The 22128-nt window shown below is 48.0% G+C and overlaps 1 protein-coding gene across 1 annotated transcript in view; it reads left to right on the top strand.

Moving 5' to 3' along the window:
* The window catches only part of LOC139049748 (uncharacterized), an 83363-nt gene extending 62104 nt beyond the window's left edge, over positions 1 to 21259 (top strand). The window contains exons 7-15 of the mRNA XM_070525543.1: positions 110 to 155; positions 872 to 943; positions 1324 to 1366; positions 2091 to 2234; positions 5104 to 5242; positions 10089 to 10175; positions 15675 to 15723; positions 17759 to 17833; positions 19881 to 21259. Coding sequence (XP_070381644.1) covers positions 110 to 155; positions 872 to 943; positions 1324 to 1366; positions 2091 to 2234; positions 5104 to 5242; positions 10089 to 10175; positions 15675 to 15723; positions 17759 to 17833; positions 19881 to 19952 — 727 coding nt within the window. The 3' untranslated portion in view covers positions 19953 to 21259. The remainder of the gene's footprint in view (positions 1 to 109; positions 156 to 871; positions 944 to 1323; positions 1367 to 2090; positions 2235 to 5103; positions 5243 to 10088; positions 10176 to 15674; positions 15724 to 17758; positions 17834 to 19880) is intronic.
* The last annotated feature ends 869 nt before the right edge of the window (positions 21260 to 22128 follow it).

Here is a 22128-nt window from a genome sequence, read left to right as displayed (position 1 = left end):
GCCTAGTGTCGCACCCACTCTCTCCGTTGTTCGTCTCTTCTCCCCCGCCCCCTACCCATATTTTCCCCCCTCGCATACACCTCCCCTGATAACCTATTATCCTTTGCAGTTGCCGCCGGTGGGTTGACCGGACACACGAGGACAGCTTGCCACTGGTGAGTTGAGCTGAAATAAAAACGAACGTGACCCTCACGTTTGTTTTTTGTTTTTTGTCATCGACTGTGTTGTTTAGATTGGTTGCATCAACGATACCCACGAGCCATTTTACTATTTGCGTCTAACTTACCGTTCATCCGTGCCTAAACGGCGTTGCCGCTTAGTACTTTAAGGTTTCGGTCATGATGCTGATGCGGGCAGGTTGTGCATAGCACCAAACAACACGCCTTGCCAGTACGAGCACATGCGCGCATGCACTCTTATCCGAAGAGCTGCCGTCCACTTCCGTGATGGCCGCTGACCACCAGGTCACTTCAGAAACCTTAACTAGTTAGCTACTCCGTTGACAACAGCCATTAGCAAGAGTAGTCATGTTTGCATGGCATTCCTGATTTGTTGAGTCGGTATAGTAGTGACCCATGTCACCGTCGCTGTTCTGCGAAACTTTGCTAACTCAGTGCAGTAACAAGAGGCCAGAAGCCTGCACCAGAAGTAGCGACAGTCTCGTCTCGGTACATACAATTAGTACTTTAGATAAAGGGTGTACGCCCGTAACCAATCACTCGCAATCTACGTAACAATCTTGGTCCTGAAGGAACCAAGTTTCGCGTAGCGGCTTTAGTTTTTCTGCCGCGTGACCCATAAAGCAATCATCGCAGCATCGAATCGGGCCTCGAGTTTACAATCTGCGCGTGCTCTCTTTTCTCGATTGCAGCAACCGGAACCACAATCTGCCTGTCGGACAGCCTACGAGGCCGGCAAGCGATCGCCCCTGTCTCGGTGGGAGGTAAGCGTCGGGTTTTGTTTGCGTTTGTTTGTTTGTTTGTTTGTTTGTTTGTTTGTTTGTTTTACGACCGCATGCCTGTGCTTTGCGCCTCTTCTTGAATAGCAAGCAGTCATACCCAGTCTGATACCCATCTTTAGTAAGTGTGTAAATCTCTGAAACGTAACAGTGCAGCCGAAGCAGACACAGGCGACGGCTAGGAACTGGGGTCGCACACGATGCTAACCCGGTCAACACCTCTCAGTTGCAAAAACTTACGAGAAGAAAAAAGAAAGCAGTGTCATCCTAAAGAGGATGGCATTTGCTTTCCTTGCTTGTTTCACGTGCTTCTTGCAGTCCTTAATTTCTTTTATTTTTTTCTTATCTTTTTACTCTCTTTTCAGACCTACCTCAAGGTCCGCGGTAATCGTCACCAGCGACTGAATGGTAAGCATGGTTTGCTAAGTGATGCACTTTAATGACGAAGAAGGACAATGCTACACTGAAACCGCGTACAGGACGCTTTCGGTCCTTCGTAGACAGGCCACTTACAGTTGTCCTCGTCTGCATTGCAATTAAAAAAAAACACTAAAAGAATGTTTTTTGACTTGGTTATTGAAAACGCACAAAAAAAACATGCCAAATCGATTTGCTAGAAATGTTTAAACAATGTGAAGGCTGCTTAAATTCAGATTTTCAAAGAAAGGCCATACGTCGCTCAAGCTTGCCCGTCCCGCCGTGGTGGTTCGTTGGTGTCCTGCTACGGAGCGCGAGGCCGTAAGTTCGACTCCCGACCGAGGCAGACCTATTTCGATGAAGGCCAAATGCGAAAGCGCTCGTGTAGTTCTATTTTGGAGGAAGTTCCCCTTTTCTTTAAATACAGCATGTGACCTAAATTAATCTGTCGCCCTCTACTACTGCGTCTCTCATAACTCCAGTGTCATTTTCGGACGTTAAACTTCACGAATCAATGTACCAACCAATCATAAAGAGATTGTAAAGAAGCAGTTTGAAAATATGGGATTAAGTGCAGCGCAGTAACTGTCTCTCCGCAATACCAACCAATCAAGCTTGCATCTAAACTTCCTCTCTTCGTGTCTCCGCCCCTTTCCCCTTGCCCGCCTCCCTCCATTGGACGACGTCTCGCGGTGACGAAACGCGCACCGTCCAGCGCTGTGTGGTCGCCGTCGGCGAGCCGAGCTTCCGCTGGACCTACAGTCGGCGGACTGCGGTTCCCCGCCGGGCACGCCGAGGAGTCGAGGTCCACCTCCGCCGCTCAAGGTCGAGCTCTCGGACGCCTCCTACGAGTCAGCCGGTGAGGATGCGTGCGCAACCGTTGCCCGGTGTATATGAGAGAGCGTGTTGCATACGCCGGACCGTCACCGTGGATCGCGTTTAATGCGCTTGCGGTGGCCTTAAACTGGCCTGGAGAGCTCGAGTGAGCCAGGCAAATGTAACACGCTACGCCATCGATAATGCTTGCTTTCCGTGGTTTTCCGAGTGTTTTTACCGGGACAAGCGACGAGGAAATGGTGGCACGAAATAAAAAAAAGGAAGTTTGACCTTCCTTGTTCCTTTTATTAAACTAACGAAAATGAAGATTTGTTTAAAGAATGCATTATGAGTTAGGCTGATTTACTGTTTCTCTTCAGTGTCGCTTCAGTATTTACATGCGAGTACAGCAATGACACGATAAACACTCCTCTGCTGTCTTTTGCCTTTCTTTTCGTCAGCACACTGCAGGTGGCCAGGGCCGGAACGCGCGCGTCGTCAATCCACGTGCCCCTCTAGAAATTAGGCACGCTAGCAGCTCGGAATAAGTGGCCCCACACGGTCGGAGCATATGTACACTTCCCTCGAGAATGCATGCTTTTGCGAAATTGGCTGCAGTCCTCTCCGGCACGTAGCTCACTATACACATTCTCCTTTCTTTTGCGTCGCTATCTTTCCTTTTCTTTTTCCTCCTCGCGTGTACTCTCATGTTTGAGCACGTGGTGGTGTCTGCACGTGCGTGCGTCAGCGTTCTACTCGAGCCACGGCGTAGCGGGTGCGCGTACGCTTCATTCCGCCAACCGCCCGCATTCCTGTCGTGCTTCTCCACTTGTGTCATAAACGTGTTAGCAGTCGGTAACGGTTCAACAGAAAAAAAACAAACAAAGCAAGACGAACACCAACACGGCAAAAAAAAAAAAAAGAGGGCACGCACTCAAAAACAAGGTGACGATCGATCGCAGCCCTTTGTCCATCCCGCAATATCCAGCGAAGCCCAACAGAGAGGGGGCGCTCCGACCCCGGCACATATATTTCGGACGAAACGCAGCGTGCAAAGCGGTCGGCTGTTTGGCGCACCTCTCCCACACGCACACACGCACACACGCTCTGGTTCGCGGAACACTGCCAGTTCCGTGCAGCATTCTAGAGACGCACCGCGCGGAGTGCCGTGCGAGGCAGTTCGGGAGGGCTACGTACCTCGACCGTCCCGACGACTACACCCCCCACCTCCTCCCCCCCGCCTTAGTTACAGCAACGCCTGCAGCGTACACTGCCATGCTCCAGGGAGCACAGCGCGCAGGAAGACCTCGGCTCTCGGTCCTCTCCGAGCGCCCGCGTTGAACGCGAGGATGCGCACGGTATTGCCACTCGCCTCAGTGACCTCGCTGGCTCCGTCGCGAGGCCCGGCGTTGTTCCGGGGGGGGGGGGGGGGGGGGGAGGTCTCGCTTCTCTGTCTCTCCGGCTCCTCCCTCTTTCCCCTTGCGTTTCCCGAAATCCTTTCTGCCCCGTTGAGCCCCCGCTATGCCGCCCGAGCCCTGCGGCGCCCGGGTACCGAGACTGTACTGGGGCCGCACTGTGACCCGGTATGGCGTGCGACGGGTCCACTTATTAAAGGGCGTTCTTCGTGGTGATGCAGAGAGAGAAAGAGAGACGGTGAGATGCGAAAGGGTGTGGGGAACATTGGACGCAGTGGCACGAAAAAGGACGACCGTCGCGGCCGGGCTGGCATAACCGTTCCCTTCTTTCCGTCACTTCCTTCCCGGTTTAAATCGACATGCACTTTAACCCATACTCGGGACTCTATTCCTTCCGAAGGCGCTGCTGATTATGCCCACCTCGATTGCTTACGTTCGAGAGGCACGGCACGGAGTGAATTTTGACAGCAAGCTTCGTGGTTTTCTTCAGCAGTTGACATGTGGCGAAGCTTTTCGTGACCTCTGTTCTTGTAGTTCTCTACAGCAGACTGCTGGCAGCCGTCTCTGACGACTGTTATTAAGCGGATGGTTGGGAAGCGACGGCCCCGATCCTACATTTGGTGCTCCACCTGAGGTCTCAAATAGGAGAAAACACACCTGCAGTCCCAAGCCACGTGCTAGGAGCCCATGGCTGCAACTTGTTCCTACATATTCTGCCGCAACACCGCTGACAATCTTCCGCCGCGCTGCTTCCGCATGCGCTAGAAATAGCGCTGGTGTGTCGTGCCGTACTGCCAACGTTCTGTGGTATATTATAAAGGACATTTTTTTTTTTAGCAAGCATCAGCGATTATGTAGCTGACGAAGAATTCGCTGGCAGTCGTGAAGCTTTCTGGGGCCCGTACGGGTAGTTATCCCAAACAATAAGAAAAACGCGGATTACGCTAGTTCCAGCGTTGCTTCTTGTATATGTCGCATCTTCCTCTGGTTGTTCGCACACAAGTTCGCTGTCGTTTTTCACTCGGATTTATTGTCGCGGACCCGCGATTCTAACTCAACCAAATGAATGTAGGTGCATAGTGCCCTCAATATGGAAATTACCGCGCCAGGAAGTTCGAGCTACGCAAGGTGACAGTGACGGCTGTTCCAGTTCTCGAATACCGCACGACGCGACATGGCAGAGTAAAAGAGAGCGAACAGGGCGAAGAAAAACGAGCATTTGACCGCTGAATAAAAAAATGGGGAGTTAAAATGTCGGGAGATTGGGAGCGAAGGGGACCGCCCAGTACAGGGGGGGGGGGGCGCAGCCAGCTCCTATACACCACCGAGCCGCCCTTCTTGACGCACGCATGCCGCTTTTCTTAGCGCTTCCCTTTTCCGTGTGGTGTTCTTTCGTGTGTCGCGTACTGGGGGGGGGGGGGGGACGGAATTTTGCCATTCTTTCGCGCTTACGGCCCGGCCTGTCTTTTCTCACTCCCGCCCTCTCGCCGAACGCAGAGCGTTGCCGATCGGGATCTCCGGGAGGAGGAGGCAAGGATCCCCAGTCGCCGTCGGGAGTTCGGGATCGAACGGGGAGCGCCGACGGGACCGCCGACTCCCGAGGCGGCGGCGAGCAGTCGTCCACAGGGCGCGACGGGTGAGTTTCGTTCTTACATCAAATTTTTTTTCTTTTTAGTTATTTTTCTTAGTCTGTCGATGTTCACATGCGACAGGTGTTTGTACATAAGAGCACCGGTTAAAAAATCGATCAGCGGCGTTTTTTTTTTGTTCGCTGACGGGTTACGGAAGTAGAGGCCAACGGGAGTGCATGTGTTGAGCTTTCCTTTCTTTGCGGTAGAGGACGCTCTCCCGTCGGGTGGCCTAGAGTTACTGTATGTGCTACCGCAGGTAGCACATACAGTAACTGTTACTGTAACTGTAACTGTTACTATTACAGTTACTGTATATGCTACCTACGGTAGCATATGCAGTAACTCTAGGGTGGCCGCTGGCCCAGGTTCCGGCCATTGTGTTTCTGTATAATCGGTCCAACATGACCTACTGTACTGTAGAGCGTACAGTGGTCATATACAAGACAAATCCGACAACACAGTCTCAAGGCCCTTCCACACTTAAGCGCACATTGGGCCCCTGGCACTCGCCGTCAACGCAACGTCAAGCAATCTACTCGTACTTCTTCTTTGTAGGTTGCCTTGAATCAGTTGGCTGCGTTGGCAAAACTGTAGCTGTCATTCGAACTTCAATTTACGTTCGATAGAAAGTTAGCATCGAAATCAAGATGACAAGTAGGGCTCGAGTGTCCGCCGTTGAAGATGCGAAAAAATGAAACCGGAATATCAGGTTGTTCTTCTTTAGTGTCACTTTCTTCTGACCTCGTTAGTGCCGTATACATAACAGGCGGACACAAAAGGAACCTTTCAACGAATTTCACTGCAATCTGCCCGCATTTAAGTGAAGGCAGGAAAGGCTGTGAAAAATGACAAAAGCCTGCAAACGTGTTTCCGTAACGCTTTGTCACTGTTAGTGGGGAGATGATTTGAAGTTGGTCTTGCACGAAACACTTGACAGGAGCGCGCATGTGATCTAGAACGAAGCGTGACCTTTGGCTACCTTCGCTTTATTGACGTACACTAAGTACACACCTAACCCACGTGGCGGCTAAGCTATTCCTCACTAGGTAGTCTTATGAATGGCGGTGTCAAATTGTGGTTAAATTATGGAACTAAAGTGTCATAGAGCGATACATCCGCGCATCTTTGAATTCTTTCCACGGACGCGCGTGCCTTGCGATATTTGTAACAGAAAAATTTTTTACTGTTTACGAATCATATAATGCACAAGTTGTTATTCTCTCGCACGTTTGCGTTAATTCTTACGCAAATATTCTCGGCCCATCACCTGTCTTACGTCCGCCTTGCCAACGCTACGGTAATTGATTTAAATACGAACAGACTATAGCCCAAGAACGAATTCTGACTCATAATTTCTTGTGTCGTATGATCATTACACTTATCGGTTACATATGCTCTTGATATTGTGTCTTTACGCCAATCCTACGAAAGTGAAATATTGCTTTCCATGACCACAGGTCCTTATTAAGTTTTTATTTTGTCATTATCTCGTATGCGCTAAAAAAGAAAGTCCCCAGGACAGTTTCTGTTACGGGACTTCTTAATTTACAGCTGAAAAATGTGTACTTGCTTTTCTTACGCGCCACGCAAATAAACTTCAGATAAGTTCAATTCTTGGCATATAATTCAACTGCACTATGTGAAAACGCAATCCAGTTGAAAGCGTCCTTTCCTAGCTGTGAGTTCAATCGTACTCAACGCAAGTGAGCAACGGAGCAGAACGTGAAAGCAATATGGGACGCGAAGAATCGTGGAACAATGGTACAACAGTAGAACCAAATGAAGACTTCATTTTCGCAGGAGCGCGCACAGCATAATGTACGGCTACAAGCCACACATACACATGTGGCGGTGGCACAACAGCGCTACTGGCGCGATCTTGCGACAGCGACGTCAACGAGCGCACACAAAGCACGGCCTCCGAGATCTTGCGGCGCACGCCAATTGCGACTGGCGTTAACTATCCACTGGTGTCGATGGCATCAGCAGCAACAATCGTTAGCGTATAGCAGATTGTTTTGTCTTCTTTTTTTTTCTCAATGCTTCTTGTTTGGCGATTTGGTTGGTCTTGAAACATATGGGTAACAGCGCAAACCGACGACCACAAGAAGGGAGACACGAACACACAAGTGCTTCTGTGTTCGTGTCTCCCTTTTTGTGGTCGTCTGTTTGCGCTGTTACCCATATGTTTCTTTTCGTTTCATCAAGAAAAAAAAAAAAGACGTGACACAGAAACGTTTGTCAGACATTGTAGTTAAAGGAAACGCCACTAGATGGCTCTACGAGGGATGGTGCCGCCATTGACGTAATCGGCGTTTCGCTATTCCGCAGTAGTGGAAGAGGATTATGAAGGGTTAAAGCTGTACACTGCATGACTTCAAACAAACAGCGGATGCGTAATGGCAGGGCATGAAGCACACCGCAAGAAAATAGCAAGACCAGATTATTGTTCTTTCTTTCCTTTTTTGAGTCAGACCATTTCTTGATACAGAACACCATGCAAAAGTGTAAGAAACATCAGCCCTAGCTGCGATGAGTCGACTCTTTCCGTCAGCGCTGACAGCGCAAGATTAAATGCATGCTAAGTAAGCAAGAATAAAAGCAGTGATCAGGCGGTAAAGTAGATTCAGAAGCAAAAACAACGTCGCTACTGCGAGAAGTCACTTCCCTGCGAGAGCTCCACAGGCACATAAGAAAGCCAAATTGATGGACCTTCTCCTTCCTTTTTTCTCTTTCTTTTGCGTTATGGATCGGCTTCGCTGAAGGCGCCCTAAAATGTAACGAGGACTTCACGTCTACGGAGTCTCGCGGTAGAAAATAAAGAAAGATTCATTCTGAAGTGGAAAATCGTAACTATGAAACATTTAAAGAGAAGAGAGACCAAGTATAGCATGTGATGTTTTTCCAGCTTCCACGTAGCAACGAGCATAAGTATGGGGCAAAAGGAAACGAAAGAATCAAAAATGAAAAAAAAATACACGCCGTAGCAACGGATTCCATTTTGCTCTCATGCAAATGCTCTCGATATAATTCAATTAGGACTGCGGGCGGGCTTCTCGCCGACAAGATGTTCTCCACTGTTTGACAACGTCCCCTCCCCCTTCTCTGATCCCTTGCCTTTTTTTTTTTTTGCTTAGCTACTCGTCTCGACTTGACACGGGACGGCTTGAGTTGACTCGCATGACCGGCAAGCAGATCGACACTCGGTCGCTTCCCCGTTACTCGCAACGAAGCTACACTTTTAAAAAAAGCAAAGCAATAGAATGGAGAGAGAGAGAGAGAGCGGTGCCTCCGCAGTGTGAAAAGGACTCAAGATGGGCTGCCATACCGGGGGTGGTGGTTTCGTGCTATCGCTTTGAAGCGCACGAAAAAAACTTCGACTCGTTTGCCCTAACAAGGATGTACTACTACGCACCGTACACGCGACACAGAAAGTTCAGCGAGGACGGGCAGTTCGAAGTGATGGGCGGGCTTCGGGGCGTCTGGCTGAGGCCGTCGCGTCGGGACGCAAGAAGCACTGGCGGGAAAGTGAGAAGCGGTGCTTTTAGTCAAATTGCCCCCGCGTTGACGGGTGCCGTCCGTTTCGACGTCGGGCCCTCGAGCAAGGGAGTTGAAAACGCACCCTCCGGCTCTGAATACGGCTCCGAGTATGGCCATGCGAATACGAAGAGGCGCAACAAAAAATATTTAAAAAGAACCTAAAGAAACAGGAAGTTTTTGTGGAACAGTGATGGGGTGAAGTTGGGGAAAGGCCCCGGTGGGATGAGAGCGGGTCCGCCGACTCCAGAGTGACATCAGTTCCGGTCGGCTGACGTGACGCGACAGTCACTCAAATTGGCGGTGTCAGGTGAGAGAAGGCTGGTCCCTCGCAAAAGCAGAGGGTGAAAAGAAAAGGAAGGGTGGCAGAACTGTCCCGCGTGGGGACGATAAGGCAGAAAGTCGACGTGACGAAACGTAACGAAAAGTAACAACAAAAAAGTTCACGGTGAAGGCTGGCGGAGCATCCGCCATACACTGAAGGGAGAGAGAGAGAGGCTACTGTCCCGACAAACACTTCCCACCAGTGAAAAAGAAGAAAAGAATGGAAAGAAACGATATGTGGACAGGCAAAGCGCATTTATGCACGTGTCGATGGGGCCAGTTTGCAATGAGAGGGCACATTTCGCTTCCCTGGCCCCCATCCCGTTGACCCGTTTGGGGAGAATAGAGCAGGGGAATCGGGAGCGTTGGGAAGAGATTCCCTTTTACTATAGCCCGCGTAGGGAATGAATGTAGAAATGAAGCCGTCTTGTGTAGATCTGTATGACGCTGGCAGCGAAAATAGAAGTAAATTATATAATCAATACTGCTTTTGAGAGAGATGACAATGTTTAGAGAGGGAAAAAAATGGAATGAGCTTCCAGGATTTACAATCATTCCGGTAGACTTGCAGAACTGACTGTTCTAGTGGACGCGAGAAAGCCAGTAACTCGAGATTTTTTGTTCCTGTAAAAAATTTTAATGTATACCAGATGTTTGTCTTGACCACGGATGTCAGCCTATTGATTCGGGACCTTTACAAAGAGACAGAGGGGACCTTGAGAGAGGAAGCGTTTTCTGAAGGACGACGGACACTCAATAAAAAGCAACGGTAGTGAGATTTCTCCCGTCTAGCGTACCGTAGCCGATTGTCTCAGTTTTTAAATCTCTAGCGTTCTCTCCATTTGTATCAGTATTCGTATAGATGGGCAGATGAACATTTAGTTCAAAATTTTCACGCCGTCCCGGCCCTGATTCGTTCCTTCGATCGAACTCGTCGGCTCACACTTTTTTATTTCTTTCTTTCTCTCTGGTTTACTGGCCTCATCGCAGGTCGCCTTCGTCGTCGGGCGCGGGAGCCGGTGTCGGGAGCAGTAGCGAAACGCCCTGCACTGAAGATGGTCAAGCGGCCGATGAGAGGTGATTGCTCTCCCTCTCCCTTCTAGCTAGGCCTCCCTCTCTATGCCTTCTCTCCATTTTAGCACGTTCGCTCCCTTCCTCCCTACAATAAGTGGCACATTCGTAAGGCCCACGTTGCGTTGCCTCAGCGTGTAATCGACTTCGGACGGTAGACAAACGTAAAATCGACTGCTCCGGCTTCTAATGGAATTGTCTTCCCTGCGTTGAGAAAAAGGGCAGACTCTGAGCATGGCCTCCGAGATCACGACAGCGTGTCCTGTCGCCGAATCTCGGAGGCCATGCTCTGGCACATCCAGTTCTGGGAAAGTCGGCTAGGCGAAGGAAGAGGCATGAAATGAAAGCATTGCATAGCGATGGTCATGACTCTGGCAACCTTGGTAGATTCAGGCAGTACACGAGGGCCTAATGGCCAGCGGCTTGTTGGTAAAGTTCGTCGACATATTAATTACGCCATATATATATATATATATATCGCTGCCCAGCCACGCAGATAAGCAAACATATTATGCAGATCGTGCTAGTATCAGTATTATTTGTACGTATTATTGCTGAAGAATGAACCGTCTGGCTTATACATGTTACTACGCGACGCCTGCGCTTAAAGGGACGTCCCACATCCACTGTCATGGCCGTAAGTGTCCCTGCCTAACCCTCCCAAGGCCAAAACTAGAGGCAACTCTGTCGCTGCTATCGTTCAGCCACCATGGGAATGATGGATTTATCTGATCTTTCTGCATGGGGCTTCAAACTTTCTTGTGGCTTCATTTATTACGCTTTATCTGGGCCTGAATGGCCTGAATTTGAAAGCAGTCTGTAATTGTTTTTATGCAGGAGGTACTAAGACTCGGCAAGCACGCATAATCACTGATTGCAGTTGTTCCGCTTGTCCATGCGTCCGTGGCGTGATGGTTTCAACGATATCAGGCTTCTGTGCTAGAGGCCCTGTGTTCGAATCTTGCCGTTGAATAATTTTAGTAATGCTTGTTTAATTACTTGTAACTTCTTACCTTCTTAAAAAATTATCACTTTGCATTGTCACGAAGCCATTTAAAGCCAGAAGGACGAAGTTTAGGCAAATCTACGTACTACCCATTATTCCCACGCTGACTGAACTGCTCTGCACGCACCTACCGTAGACAGCGGCCCAACAGCTCTCTCTAGTAAGTGTATGAAACTCGATGAAAATTCCCAAGAAAGTGGATCGTGTGGGGAGCCGCCACCATAGCTAAATTAATGGTACGTCGCTCGCGCAATGCAGAAGACGTGGGTTCGAATCACACTTGCGGCGAGTTGTCTTGCGGTCAGTTTTCGTTTACCCTTTTTCTTGTTATTTTTACATTAAAAAGAAGTAACGCTTCGATTCCCCTACTCTGTGGCCTCGCATGGTTGTGATTAACCAAACATTGGAGCCCCCTCCGTGTCTGTTCTCGTTCATTTGCCCGAGGAACAGCACAAAGCTACAAAGGAAGAAACCCACACTGATTTCCACAGACCACGACAAAATTATTTTCCACTGCGAAACTTACCTCGCACAGACCGGTTACAGTAATCTTGGTGGCATATGTAGGGTGTTCCTCCTAATGCTAGCGATATTATCAGCAAAACAAGAAGGAAAACTGAACGAAAATGGTGCAAGTTTCGGTTGTAAGACCTGCAGTCTTCTGTCGTCACATGTCTGAGTACCGAACACTGTAGGCCTTATAATCGTATCTTGCACCGCGTTTTTCGCTCCCTTTTTACAACTTGTCTAACGTTAGCTGTGATAAGGACAACGCCAGCCATAATATTAGAGCTGTCCAAGTGGGTGGGGGAAACAAAATATTCCATATTCTGGGAGCTACAGAATGTGTTCAGACCAGGCAGACGCTTAGAAGGTAATATTTTTGTTCTAACTCAGTGCATAGGCATTTCGATAGCTCGGAATGAGCCTTTGTGGATAGGATTCCTAGATGTTAGGGTGCTTACGACAAACTATGTAGGGAATCGCCATGATACATTTCAAGCACGAAGACATGGATGACGACTTCGTGAAGCTGCCGAGGGAGATATACTGAGATAACCGAGGGCAAATTGTATGCGCCGGCCGGAAATGCAATGAAGTTGTGAAAATTCACCGAGGACCTGAAGCAAGGTCTCCTTCTATTTCCATCATTGCTTATGCTTTCTGTTAAGCGGGTAGAAAGGCGACTGGAAAACAGTAAATTAGGTTTTGTTTATCTTACATCCGTAATGGGCAAAGGGTGCAGCAGAAGGTCCCAGGACTGATGTATATATACGATGAAGTGCTACTAGCGGACAAGGCAAGACATTTACACGGACTCGCGAATACATGCGGCAATGCAGCGACAAATGTAGACCTTAGGTTTAGCACGATGAAATCCGAAATTATTATCTTTAATGAAGAGGCTAGCAATGACGTGGTATCAATTCGTCAACAAGTTGAACCCATAGCCAAGCAATACGAATATACCGGAGTATATAAAATATAAAAAAACGAAGGAAAGCCTTACTCAAGCAGACACCAAGATAATCTGAAAATAAAGTGGAAGCGTAATGCGGCAATGATTAAACATAGAATAGTTTGGGGCTACCATAAATATGAGGTGGTGCGAGGAAATTGGAAAGGAGTGATGGTGCCAGCACGGACACCCGCAAGTACCATTCTGTGCTTAAAATCAGAGATTTCGTCTGGGTCGTCAGTTAACTAAAGGCCGGTGGGACCATTGGCATTGGGAGCCCAAGGTATAACCAGCAATTATAAGCACTGCAGGGTGACGTGGGTTGGTCCTCTTTGGAAATCAGAGAATCCCCAAAAAAGTTAGTCTTGAAGGAAGATTCAGGAATGAAAATAAATGGGCGACTAAAGTGCGCAAATATATCTACCTCAAGAGCGCGGAAACAAAATGGAGGAAGAGGTCAAGAAAGTTGGCAACTAAGCAGTTTTAATTGGAAGTTTAAATGCACAACCCCGAGTCATCAAAAAGAAAGTGAGAGACAGAGACGGCGGCAAATTGGGTGCGACAGATGGGACCAAAAGAGAGGGGAACACTTGAGTTGCGGCTTTAAGGGTATGACACGATAGCTTAAAGGGACCCTGAAACGATTTTGGCGATTTTCTACAAACGTACTGAGTCGTTAGAGTAGGTTCTTCTGATCATTAATTGATGCATCTAAGTGCTCTGCGTAAAGCGTGTAATTTATTATAAGGCTTTAAAAATACATATCGCTGCCGATCGCAGCGCACTGCTCGGCGGAATTTTAAGCCGCCCCTACCCATATGATGCAAATAACCCATATTACGTCACATGGGCGAGCTATCTGATTGGCTGACCAGGGCGCGTGGTCGATAATTTTTCCAACTTTATGGTGAACAAATGATGCTCGTAATAGTAGGAATGTTAGTTACTTTGTTTTTGTAAAAAGAAAATAACTTAAAGAGAATACACAAGAATAGTTTTTTAGTACACTTCAGCACTTCCGGCACACAGCAAGTGTCGTCTGTTTGTGTTACAACGTACTCCATTTTGACGAGAGCTCCGCGGTCAGAGTCGGTCTCAGTCTTTTCGCGAGCACTGTGATTCGACTTTGTTGCCTTGTGGACTGCAAACCTAGCGACCTGCAAACCGCGAGTCCGGTATTAGGGCAAACGCAAGCGCAAGGGGGCAGGGTCTGGCCGCTTGACTGTGCCGGGATGAGCCACGAGATGAGCAGAAGGGCAAATGTGAACGGTCTGCACGGTGCAGCCACCTGGTGGCACAGAGCTCAACCATACACAGTAGCAGCAACGAAGTGTATTCTTTGCTGCTGGTGTGTATTTTTCGCAGGAGTGTAATCATCAACACGTTGATTTATAAATGTTTAAAATGCTTTACACTTGGTTAGAGCAATATTAGCGCTTTGTTTGACTGGTTAAGCGCTGCGCCAGCAAGTGTCTGGACCGTGCAGACCGATCAGGCTGCTTACGCACGTCTACGCTAAAGTTCCTTCATCAGCTTGAGTTTATGCCTCCAGTCATTTGCCGAAATGACCAGCTTGCCTGTTTTTAGCGGAGTACAGGACACGTTCGGCGCTACGACAGAATGCTCGCAACGCACGCTGCTTCGATAGCTCTCGGTCGACGGCCTAGCGGCTAGCGGAGAGGTCTCGCGCGGGAGGGGACGTGCTCCTAAACAACCGGAAGTGAACGATGTGACGTTGCATCGTGACGCTGAACCAGTGAAGGCGGAGCTTAGCGCCGCTCGCTCGGCGAGCGAGTTGAGGAGGAAAAGCATAGCTAGGGAGGAGGGTAACTTCTAATCGCTTGCAGCTCCATTAATACGTAACGCTTCACTTAAATTGTGGTGCGAATGTTCTACTTAAGCTGTACCCTACGCGCCTACAAAATTTGTCCGAACCGTTTCAGGGGCCCTTTAATGGTTCCCTTCAGTGGTTTTTATTCTTACACAGTCACTGTTGTTAGTTCGCATTCATTCGTTTATAATGAATGAATGAATAAATAAATAAATAAATGAGCGCCGGCAATGCGTCTGCGATTCGCGTGGCCAACGCCGTAGTAGACGTCGCGGTTGTCTCCACTCTGTACGGAGTGACTGAATCACGTGACTGTGACGTGGGTTTCTCGACGCGCCGTGGACGCCGCCGCCTTCACCGCTGAACGGGAGTTCTAACGCCTTCGCGCTAAACAAGCACACATAGATTTACAAATGCGACAAGAAGAAAGGAAATCTGGCCTCCGTGAAATAAAGGAGCAGAGACAAAAACTCGACACTCTAAAATAATTTACTCCCTTAAAAGTGAAAAAGGGTGTAAATGTGTCTATAACTCACACCCTTGGGGTGTCAGCTATATACACCACACCCTAAGGGTGTGAAAGGGTGTGGTGTATATAGCTGACACCCCAAGGGTCGGAGGTATAGACACATTTACACCCTTAGGGTGTGGGGTATATAGCTGACACCCCAAGGGTGTGAGTTATAGACACATTTACACCCTTTTTCACTTTTAAGGGAGTAAATTACTTTACAGTGGACCCTCTGCACGGCCGCTGTGATGCCATCGTCGTGAGCCTGCCGTCACTTTGCCGTCGCCACGCCGTCGTTTCGACACTGTCTCAATTCCCGTTGTTGTCGTGCCGTCTGGGTCATGCTGCCGTCGTTGTACAGCACCGTCAGTGTCTCCATTGTCCTCCTTCCATTGTCGCCACACTATCGTCGTCGCGTCCCCGTGGTCTCCTTGCTGTCACGCCGTCTACAAAAACATGTTGACCATAACTTGTGCCGCCATCACCAAACTCAGTTTTCGACGTCAGCAGTATATGCTTCGGAAGTATTGCTTGCGTGCCCATTTAATTTCTGCGACCTACTTAAGAGGGGGCAGAGGGGGCATTTACTTTGACAATCTTTTTTATGGAAGCGTCAAAAGCGCAACTGCAACAATGAAGAGCGTAGTTCTACGTTGCTAAGTGTCTTGACCTATATTCTTTTCTTTTTCTATCTGCAGAAGCGCAAGTGCAGACGAAACAGTCAGGTGGAAGTGCGTCATTTGTTCGGTAAGTGCAAAAATCATTTCGTGAATCACACTTCCCTCACGTTTGCATCGCGGTGTCTTTCTCTTTTCTTTTTTTCTCAATTCATGGCCCAGAGTGTTTGCTACAAAAATTACTAGAAAGAAATCTAGCGGGGCGGAACGTTCTTCAGCTGCCATGAGAACCATCCGTAGTACATAAATTTGTTTCATCTGCATAGTACTGCCTTGAGACCTAGTAGCCTTACTTTTTCAAACAATAATTCATTTCCCTATACGGCATGGCAGTAAGCACATGCGCAATAATTGCGCATTGTTGCACTTATAGCGCACTATTTTGTTGAAAGTGATAAAGTTGCAAAAATATGCAAAGCCACCTGAAGCCACACAATCCATATACTCACCATCATTCCCAAGCTATAGCTGGACAGGCACTAGTATGTCCCGTTGACACTAGCGCCATGGAGTTCTCAGTGGTAATTTTCGTAGGAAACTTCACGAGGCTCACCAGTCACGTGACGCCGTCGCTGCATGAATATCTCTGTGATGCTTGCATAACGGCTAAAAGTTCGGTAGCTATCGATTGATTGTGTTTAAGCTCCCAAAGCAACCTTTAGTCGCCATGACAAAGGGAGTGTCGGTGGGGAGTTGGAAGGGTATCAGGAGGAGGAGGAAAAGAAGGAAGGAAAGGTAGGAAGGCCAACCAGACGCAGGCATACGGTTTGCTATCCTACTCGGAGAAAGGGTTTAAGGGAAGAAAATAAAGAAAGGACAGGGAGGGAAGAAGGTACTATCAGTGTGACAGGGCATCAGGATTAGTCATGATGACATGGGCTTCTTCCACGTGAATTTATTGTTCGGTACACGAGCTCCTTTCGCATACTACCTCAGTCGGAATGCGGCCGCCGTGGACTGCTGAAGGCAGTGTTGCAAGCTTATAACACTAAGAGGACTATCTTTCTGGCCTCGTTGAGGCCCATGCGGGTGCCGCGATCGAATCAATGCTGTAGGCTCATGTATCGATATGTACGTGTACGGCCCATATCCGGGCACCTCGCCTGAAATGCGAACGACAGCTGTGACGCCTGCAACGTACGACTTGACAGCGGCTTCTTAGAGGAGCACTGACAACACTTACGACTCGGCATGGTTTGCGGCAAATGACCGTCTATACCATTCAATAGTGCTGGAAAGGGTCAAAGCACCTTTGATAAGTTACTCGAATAAATAGCATACTTTGAGCTACCCCCACCCCCACACTATCTGAACTGTGGGAAAGCGAGGGAGGGGGGCGCAGAAGTACCCCACTTCTACGGCAAGTACGCCGTGCTCCAGCTCAGAGGTGTCGGAAGTGCTCTAACCTTCGAGCTGCGAGCGTGAACGTAACCTGACAGAGTTGCAGCCACATAGGTCCTACGCGACTGCTCTGGGAACAGCTAAAGTTTGAGCTCAGTGATGCTTTATTGTGGTTCAGTGATGCTTTACTGTGGTCCCAGCAGTGGCCATAAGAGTCTGCATCGTTGCAAACCTAGTCGCAAAGGGGTAAGGACTAGTCGAATGCGACATGTTTGGCATCGCGTGTGTGTGAGTGATTAGTGGTGGTTTGTTCATATGTAAGAGCCCATGTAGTTGAGATGTAGTTGAGATGAAACAGAACAAAATGAGTTGAACAGGTCATATTATTCATAGGGCAGATGGCCGGTCGTCTAAAGGAGATAGAGAACGGGTTCCAAAGCGAGGGAGGCACAGTCGAGAATGTTAGAGGTTGAGCTGGTGCAACGAGATTAGCAATTATTCAGGCGTAAGATATGGAGCAAGTTTCGGGTACGGGCTAGTTGGTATTCCATGGTATCAATCGTCAGATATGGAATCGACTGACGCAATGTAATAATAAGAAGAAGAAGAAGAAGGAGAAGAAGAAGAAGAATAAAGACAACTAGAGATCGATGGGAGACGCCTTCGCTCTGTAGTGGGCATAAATCAAGCTGAGAGTGATTTAAGATCTAGAATGACGTGTGTATGATCTTTCCTTCTTTTTTTTCGTCTTGTATTTTCCACAGGGTCCGTACACAACTCCGCTGGTCTCCGTATGTTGTTGGCACGTCCACTGCGAACGCTGCTGGCTTCAGACTCTGGTAAGCACCACCCGCATGTGGCTTTGTCTCACCAGTAAAACGAGCACACCTTGTTAAGCCAAATCTACTATTAATGCAATTTCTGTAAGACCACACGCGTCAGCGAACTCGCCGCAATTTTCTTCTTTCCTTCCCTCCTCTCTCTCCCTGTGATCCTTGTTTTCCCCTTTCCCATTCCCCCGGTGTAGGGTAGCCAACCGGACGTTATTCTGGTTAACCTCCCTGCCTTCTACTTTTCTCTTTCCTCCTCCTTTAGCTAGGGTGCTCCTATCTGAATACGTGAGAAAGGATAAATCGTTTTTCTCGGCAACCACAGCACCGAGTTTGATTATGTTTCTCGCATTTAAAAGAAGAAGTTGAAATCTGGTTACTGGTGCAAGCGGAATTCTGATTTAGGTCCTCAATATTTTCGTAACAACTCTTGAAAATTGTAACATTTCAATAAACGAAACTATCCCTTTTACAACTTCGTAACTGAGCAATGAGGTATGGCATCACAATTTCGTAAAGCGCTCCTAATAATGCACCTAAAGCGGACAAAATTGATGCATTATATACACGTCTGACGTTTACCTTTGGTATGTGAGTGGGACGTTTGCAGAACCCTCGTAAACTTTATCACAAGTTCACGAGAGCTGCAAATTAATAAAACCAACTGGTTCGCTTCAGATGCTCCAATGAATTCTATTTACAGAACTGTGATATAGTGCTCTTAAGTGCTCTTACTTTTTTTTTACGTACCAATTTTTGGGAGTTTTTTCTAAAATATACCAGGCTATAAGTAAAAATTCTGCTTCCTACAGTCACCAGAATTTAACTTTTACTCTCAAACGCAGCAAATTTCATTCAAGCAGGTCAAGGAAATGCTTCATAAATCCGTTTCTTGTGTTTCGCATGTATTTGAATTGGCGGCATCGGAGTGGACCCCGAGCTAAAGCTTCCTAGCTCATAAAATTTGCCCCACCTCACCTGCCTACATAGACCATGCAGAGTCGGAAATAGAGGACATATCTTTTTGAACGCACACCGCATTACTCCTATGTGTTCACTGCAGTCGCAGCTGGGACCATCACGTCTATCGCGCAGTATTACGGTGCCAAAATTTCCTGCTACTGTTCCCACATGCTGCTGCTACGATTCTTTAAGACGATTAGGACCTCAGGCACCACATCCGTGAATGCCAGTACAAAAAACCACCCCGACTGGCATTGCAATCGCTTGGAATAAGTTTTGTGCTGACGACAGCTCTTGGCCTATTATGGTGGTCTTGTAGCGACCTACAGACAATCTTTGTGCAGGGCTTCAAGCCCTTTGTGCGGTGCTTCATAAAATAGCTAAATGTGTAGCAATGAAAGTAGCAATGAAAGAAAGGTGGCAGCAATGAATAAGCACCGAGTGGTGAGTTTATCCGGGCGTGCATTTATTTAGTGTACAATCAATCGCGTTGTTAGGCACACTATAAGGAGAAACTTGTGACCAAAATAATAACCACGAATTCTCATTCCCGCAATTTCATCAAAAGGACGCTATAAAGAAAAGTTAAGCCAATTTCGACTGATAAAGATTTCTTTGAGAGGTTCATGTTCATTAGGCTCGCGGTAACAGCTTGATTGCTAGCACAGAAAGACGAAGGCCAAGCTCTCAATTTTGCTTTACTGTTTCGCGATGAAATCTCCGCCGGTGCGTTAGTGTGGCGTAACGGATTCTAACGCATTTTTCTCGTACTTGGGCCGGTGTGGCGCCTCAAACCTTCAAGTTCAGCCTTTGGTACCTTTGGAACGTGATACAGTCCACCTTTGCCAATAAAAAATATTCATTGGGCTATATATATATATATATATATATATATATATATATATATATATATATATATATATATATATGGACACATTCGTCCTTATCCCACCTAATATTATTAATGTGTTATCAAATCTTTTCCTTAAAGAGCCGAATTTGTGTCAGTATACTCTCTGTGCAGGGAGAGCGGTACACTGAAAGTTATTTGTCACTTACAAGTCGTATGCATTTTGCTCTGCCACGCGTGCAGGGTGCGAAGAGACTCTGCCCGCAGTGCGACGCGGTCACGTGCCCGTCCGACCTGCGCAAGATCCACCTCTAGGGGGCGCCACGTACCACGCTACCGCTTCCCCCTCGTCTCCGACGGGCCGGGCATCGACGCGTCCACGCGAAGCGCCATCTCCTTTCGTACGCCGCCTGCTGCGGAGACGGCCGCCGGCCAATCAGCGAGCTTGGCGGCTCTCGAACGACGAAGTGCAATGGTTCTCGCCGCGACGCAGCCCCACTGCGGGGCTGTTGGCGGCGTCAGAGCGAGTTTTTAGTCACGATGGAGAGATGGTCGGGTGTTCTGCGCACCGAGAAGCGGCGATCGAAGACGCGCTGTTGGCTTCTCGACTTCATTGGGGATCTGCGCATTAGTTGTCCAGGAGGGTTAAACGCAGCTTGCCTGAGCTCGAAGGTAGCTCACTATTGTTACTATCAGCCCAGAAAGAGAGGGTGACTGCCCAGATAACACTTAATTCTGTGTGCAAGGAATCGTTGCCGTGTGTGAGCAGCAATCTTTCTGGTACACGGCCGTACAGAGCTTCTACAACGAAAATTTCCCCCCCTCGTTTTCAAGCCTTGATTACCGGCAGAGCTTACAGGATGTCAGTGATGCTTCCTATAGCGTGGCTAGCCGCTCAAAAGCAGGACGCGGTATTTACGATAATGTGAAGCTTATATGTCGCGTTTTGCAGTCTCGGGGATTTGCAAACGCGAAGAAAGGGTAAAGCGTGCCGCAAGGAATTTCCCACGTACCCGAGGGCTTCCTGTTAAGAAACGACGTGAACAATTTAAAGCCCGTTGTAGGAACACAAGCTTCCGTTTATTCTATACTACCTTTACCTTCTGATCATCTTTTGTGGAAAACAGGAAGAACTCGTACAAATTCAAAATTAATTCGGTAATTAAAGCTGTACAGCAAGTCTGAGAAAGGAAAACGACCCGTTAGGGCCATCGCCGCTTACCGGTGAGCAGAAGTATCCGACAAACATTTTAGTGTTGGAAAAGGAAGCCGTTAGAAGGCACGCTTTGCGAAAAGAGGGGGATTGTTGCGTGACCTCCCCCGTTTGCAGACTCCTTTGTACTTCTCCTTTACTGAGGACACTCAACTTCCCTCACCTCACTTCCGGTGTCAGTGCGCACGCGCTCTTGTACATAGTGCGGATGTTCTCCGCGACTCTACGCCCCTCCCCCTCCCCTTGTTTCTGTTTTCCCCTTGCCCCCCACCACAATTCTCGAGAGAATGACTTCGCCCTCTAGTTCTACCTGTGCCGTTTTCCGAGCCTTCTCTCTCCAGCGGTCACTGTTTGTCACACGTTGAGTTATTTAAAAGTGCGCCTGCGAAACGTTGGCAAAAGGCGCCGAATAAACAGATGGTTCCTTTTTTGAAGACTATGCCTCCAGCATCTCTTTCTATCACTCTGCCTAGAGTGTCTACTCCGTGATCCACTCGAAGCGTAGAGCTTGTAGCACAAAGCTTGGCCATGGTTGGATTTCGGATAACTGGTGCGTTTCCAGCGCTTCGAAAGGAACGAAAAATTCAGAGTCCTCCCCGTCCTGTTCTTTTTTACTCTACGGGTTTTTCTGAAGCGCTGTAAATGCATGAGGTTTTCACAATGGTCAACATTTCAAGCATAAAGCTTTTTCTACAAAAATGTACTAGGGAGAACACTCACCCTAGTGTCTATGGGAGCTTCATGCATGGTGGCTCAGCGAGCATGCAAATGATGGTGATAGTACATGGATTTGCCTAAACTCCGTCCTTGTGCCTTCAAAGGGATTGGTGACTTCGCGAATTGATCAATTTCATCAAAATGTTGCGTCATAAATGCAACACCACGCAGTGATTACGCATAGGCACTGAGTCTTCTAGCCTTCTACGTTTAGCAAAATAGAGTTGCTCGAAATTATTAATGCCAGTAGCTGCTTTAAAGGGTAGTAAATGAAGCCACAAGTACAAAGATTAAACAAATATACGTGCTATAGCCATCGTATTAGTGAGCAACCTGCAGGTTGCTCTTCAGCATTTATATCTGGTACTTCAAAATAAAATGCAGCTTTTCACATGCCGAATTCACGAAGGAATTATGAGGCAGGTCTTTAGTGGGCGTCAGAACCAGAAAGGAAAATTTTGCATAAGAGCCAAATGTGTAAAAAGAAATGTGAGGGAAATAAGTCCAGTGGGCATTGCGGTAAGATATTCTTACTCAAATGCAACGATTTCTTAATAGTAA

Source organism: Dermacentor albipictus, chromosome 9 (assembly GCF_038994185.2).
Source record: "Dermacentor albipictus isolate Rhodes 1998 colony chromosome 9, USDA_Dalb.pri_finalv2, whole genome shotgun sequence".
Taxonomy (NCBI): Eukaryota; Metazoa; Arthropoda; class Arachnida; order Ixodida; family Ixodidae; genus Dermacentor; species Dermacentor albipictus.
This window is presented reverse-complemented; position numbering and strand designations above follow the sequence as displayed.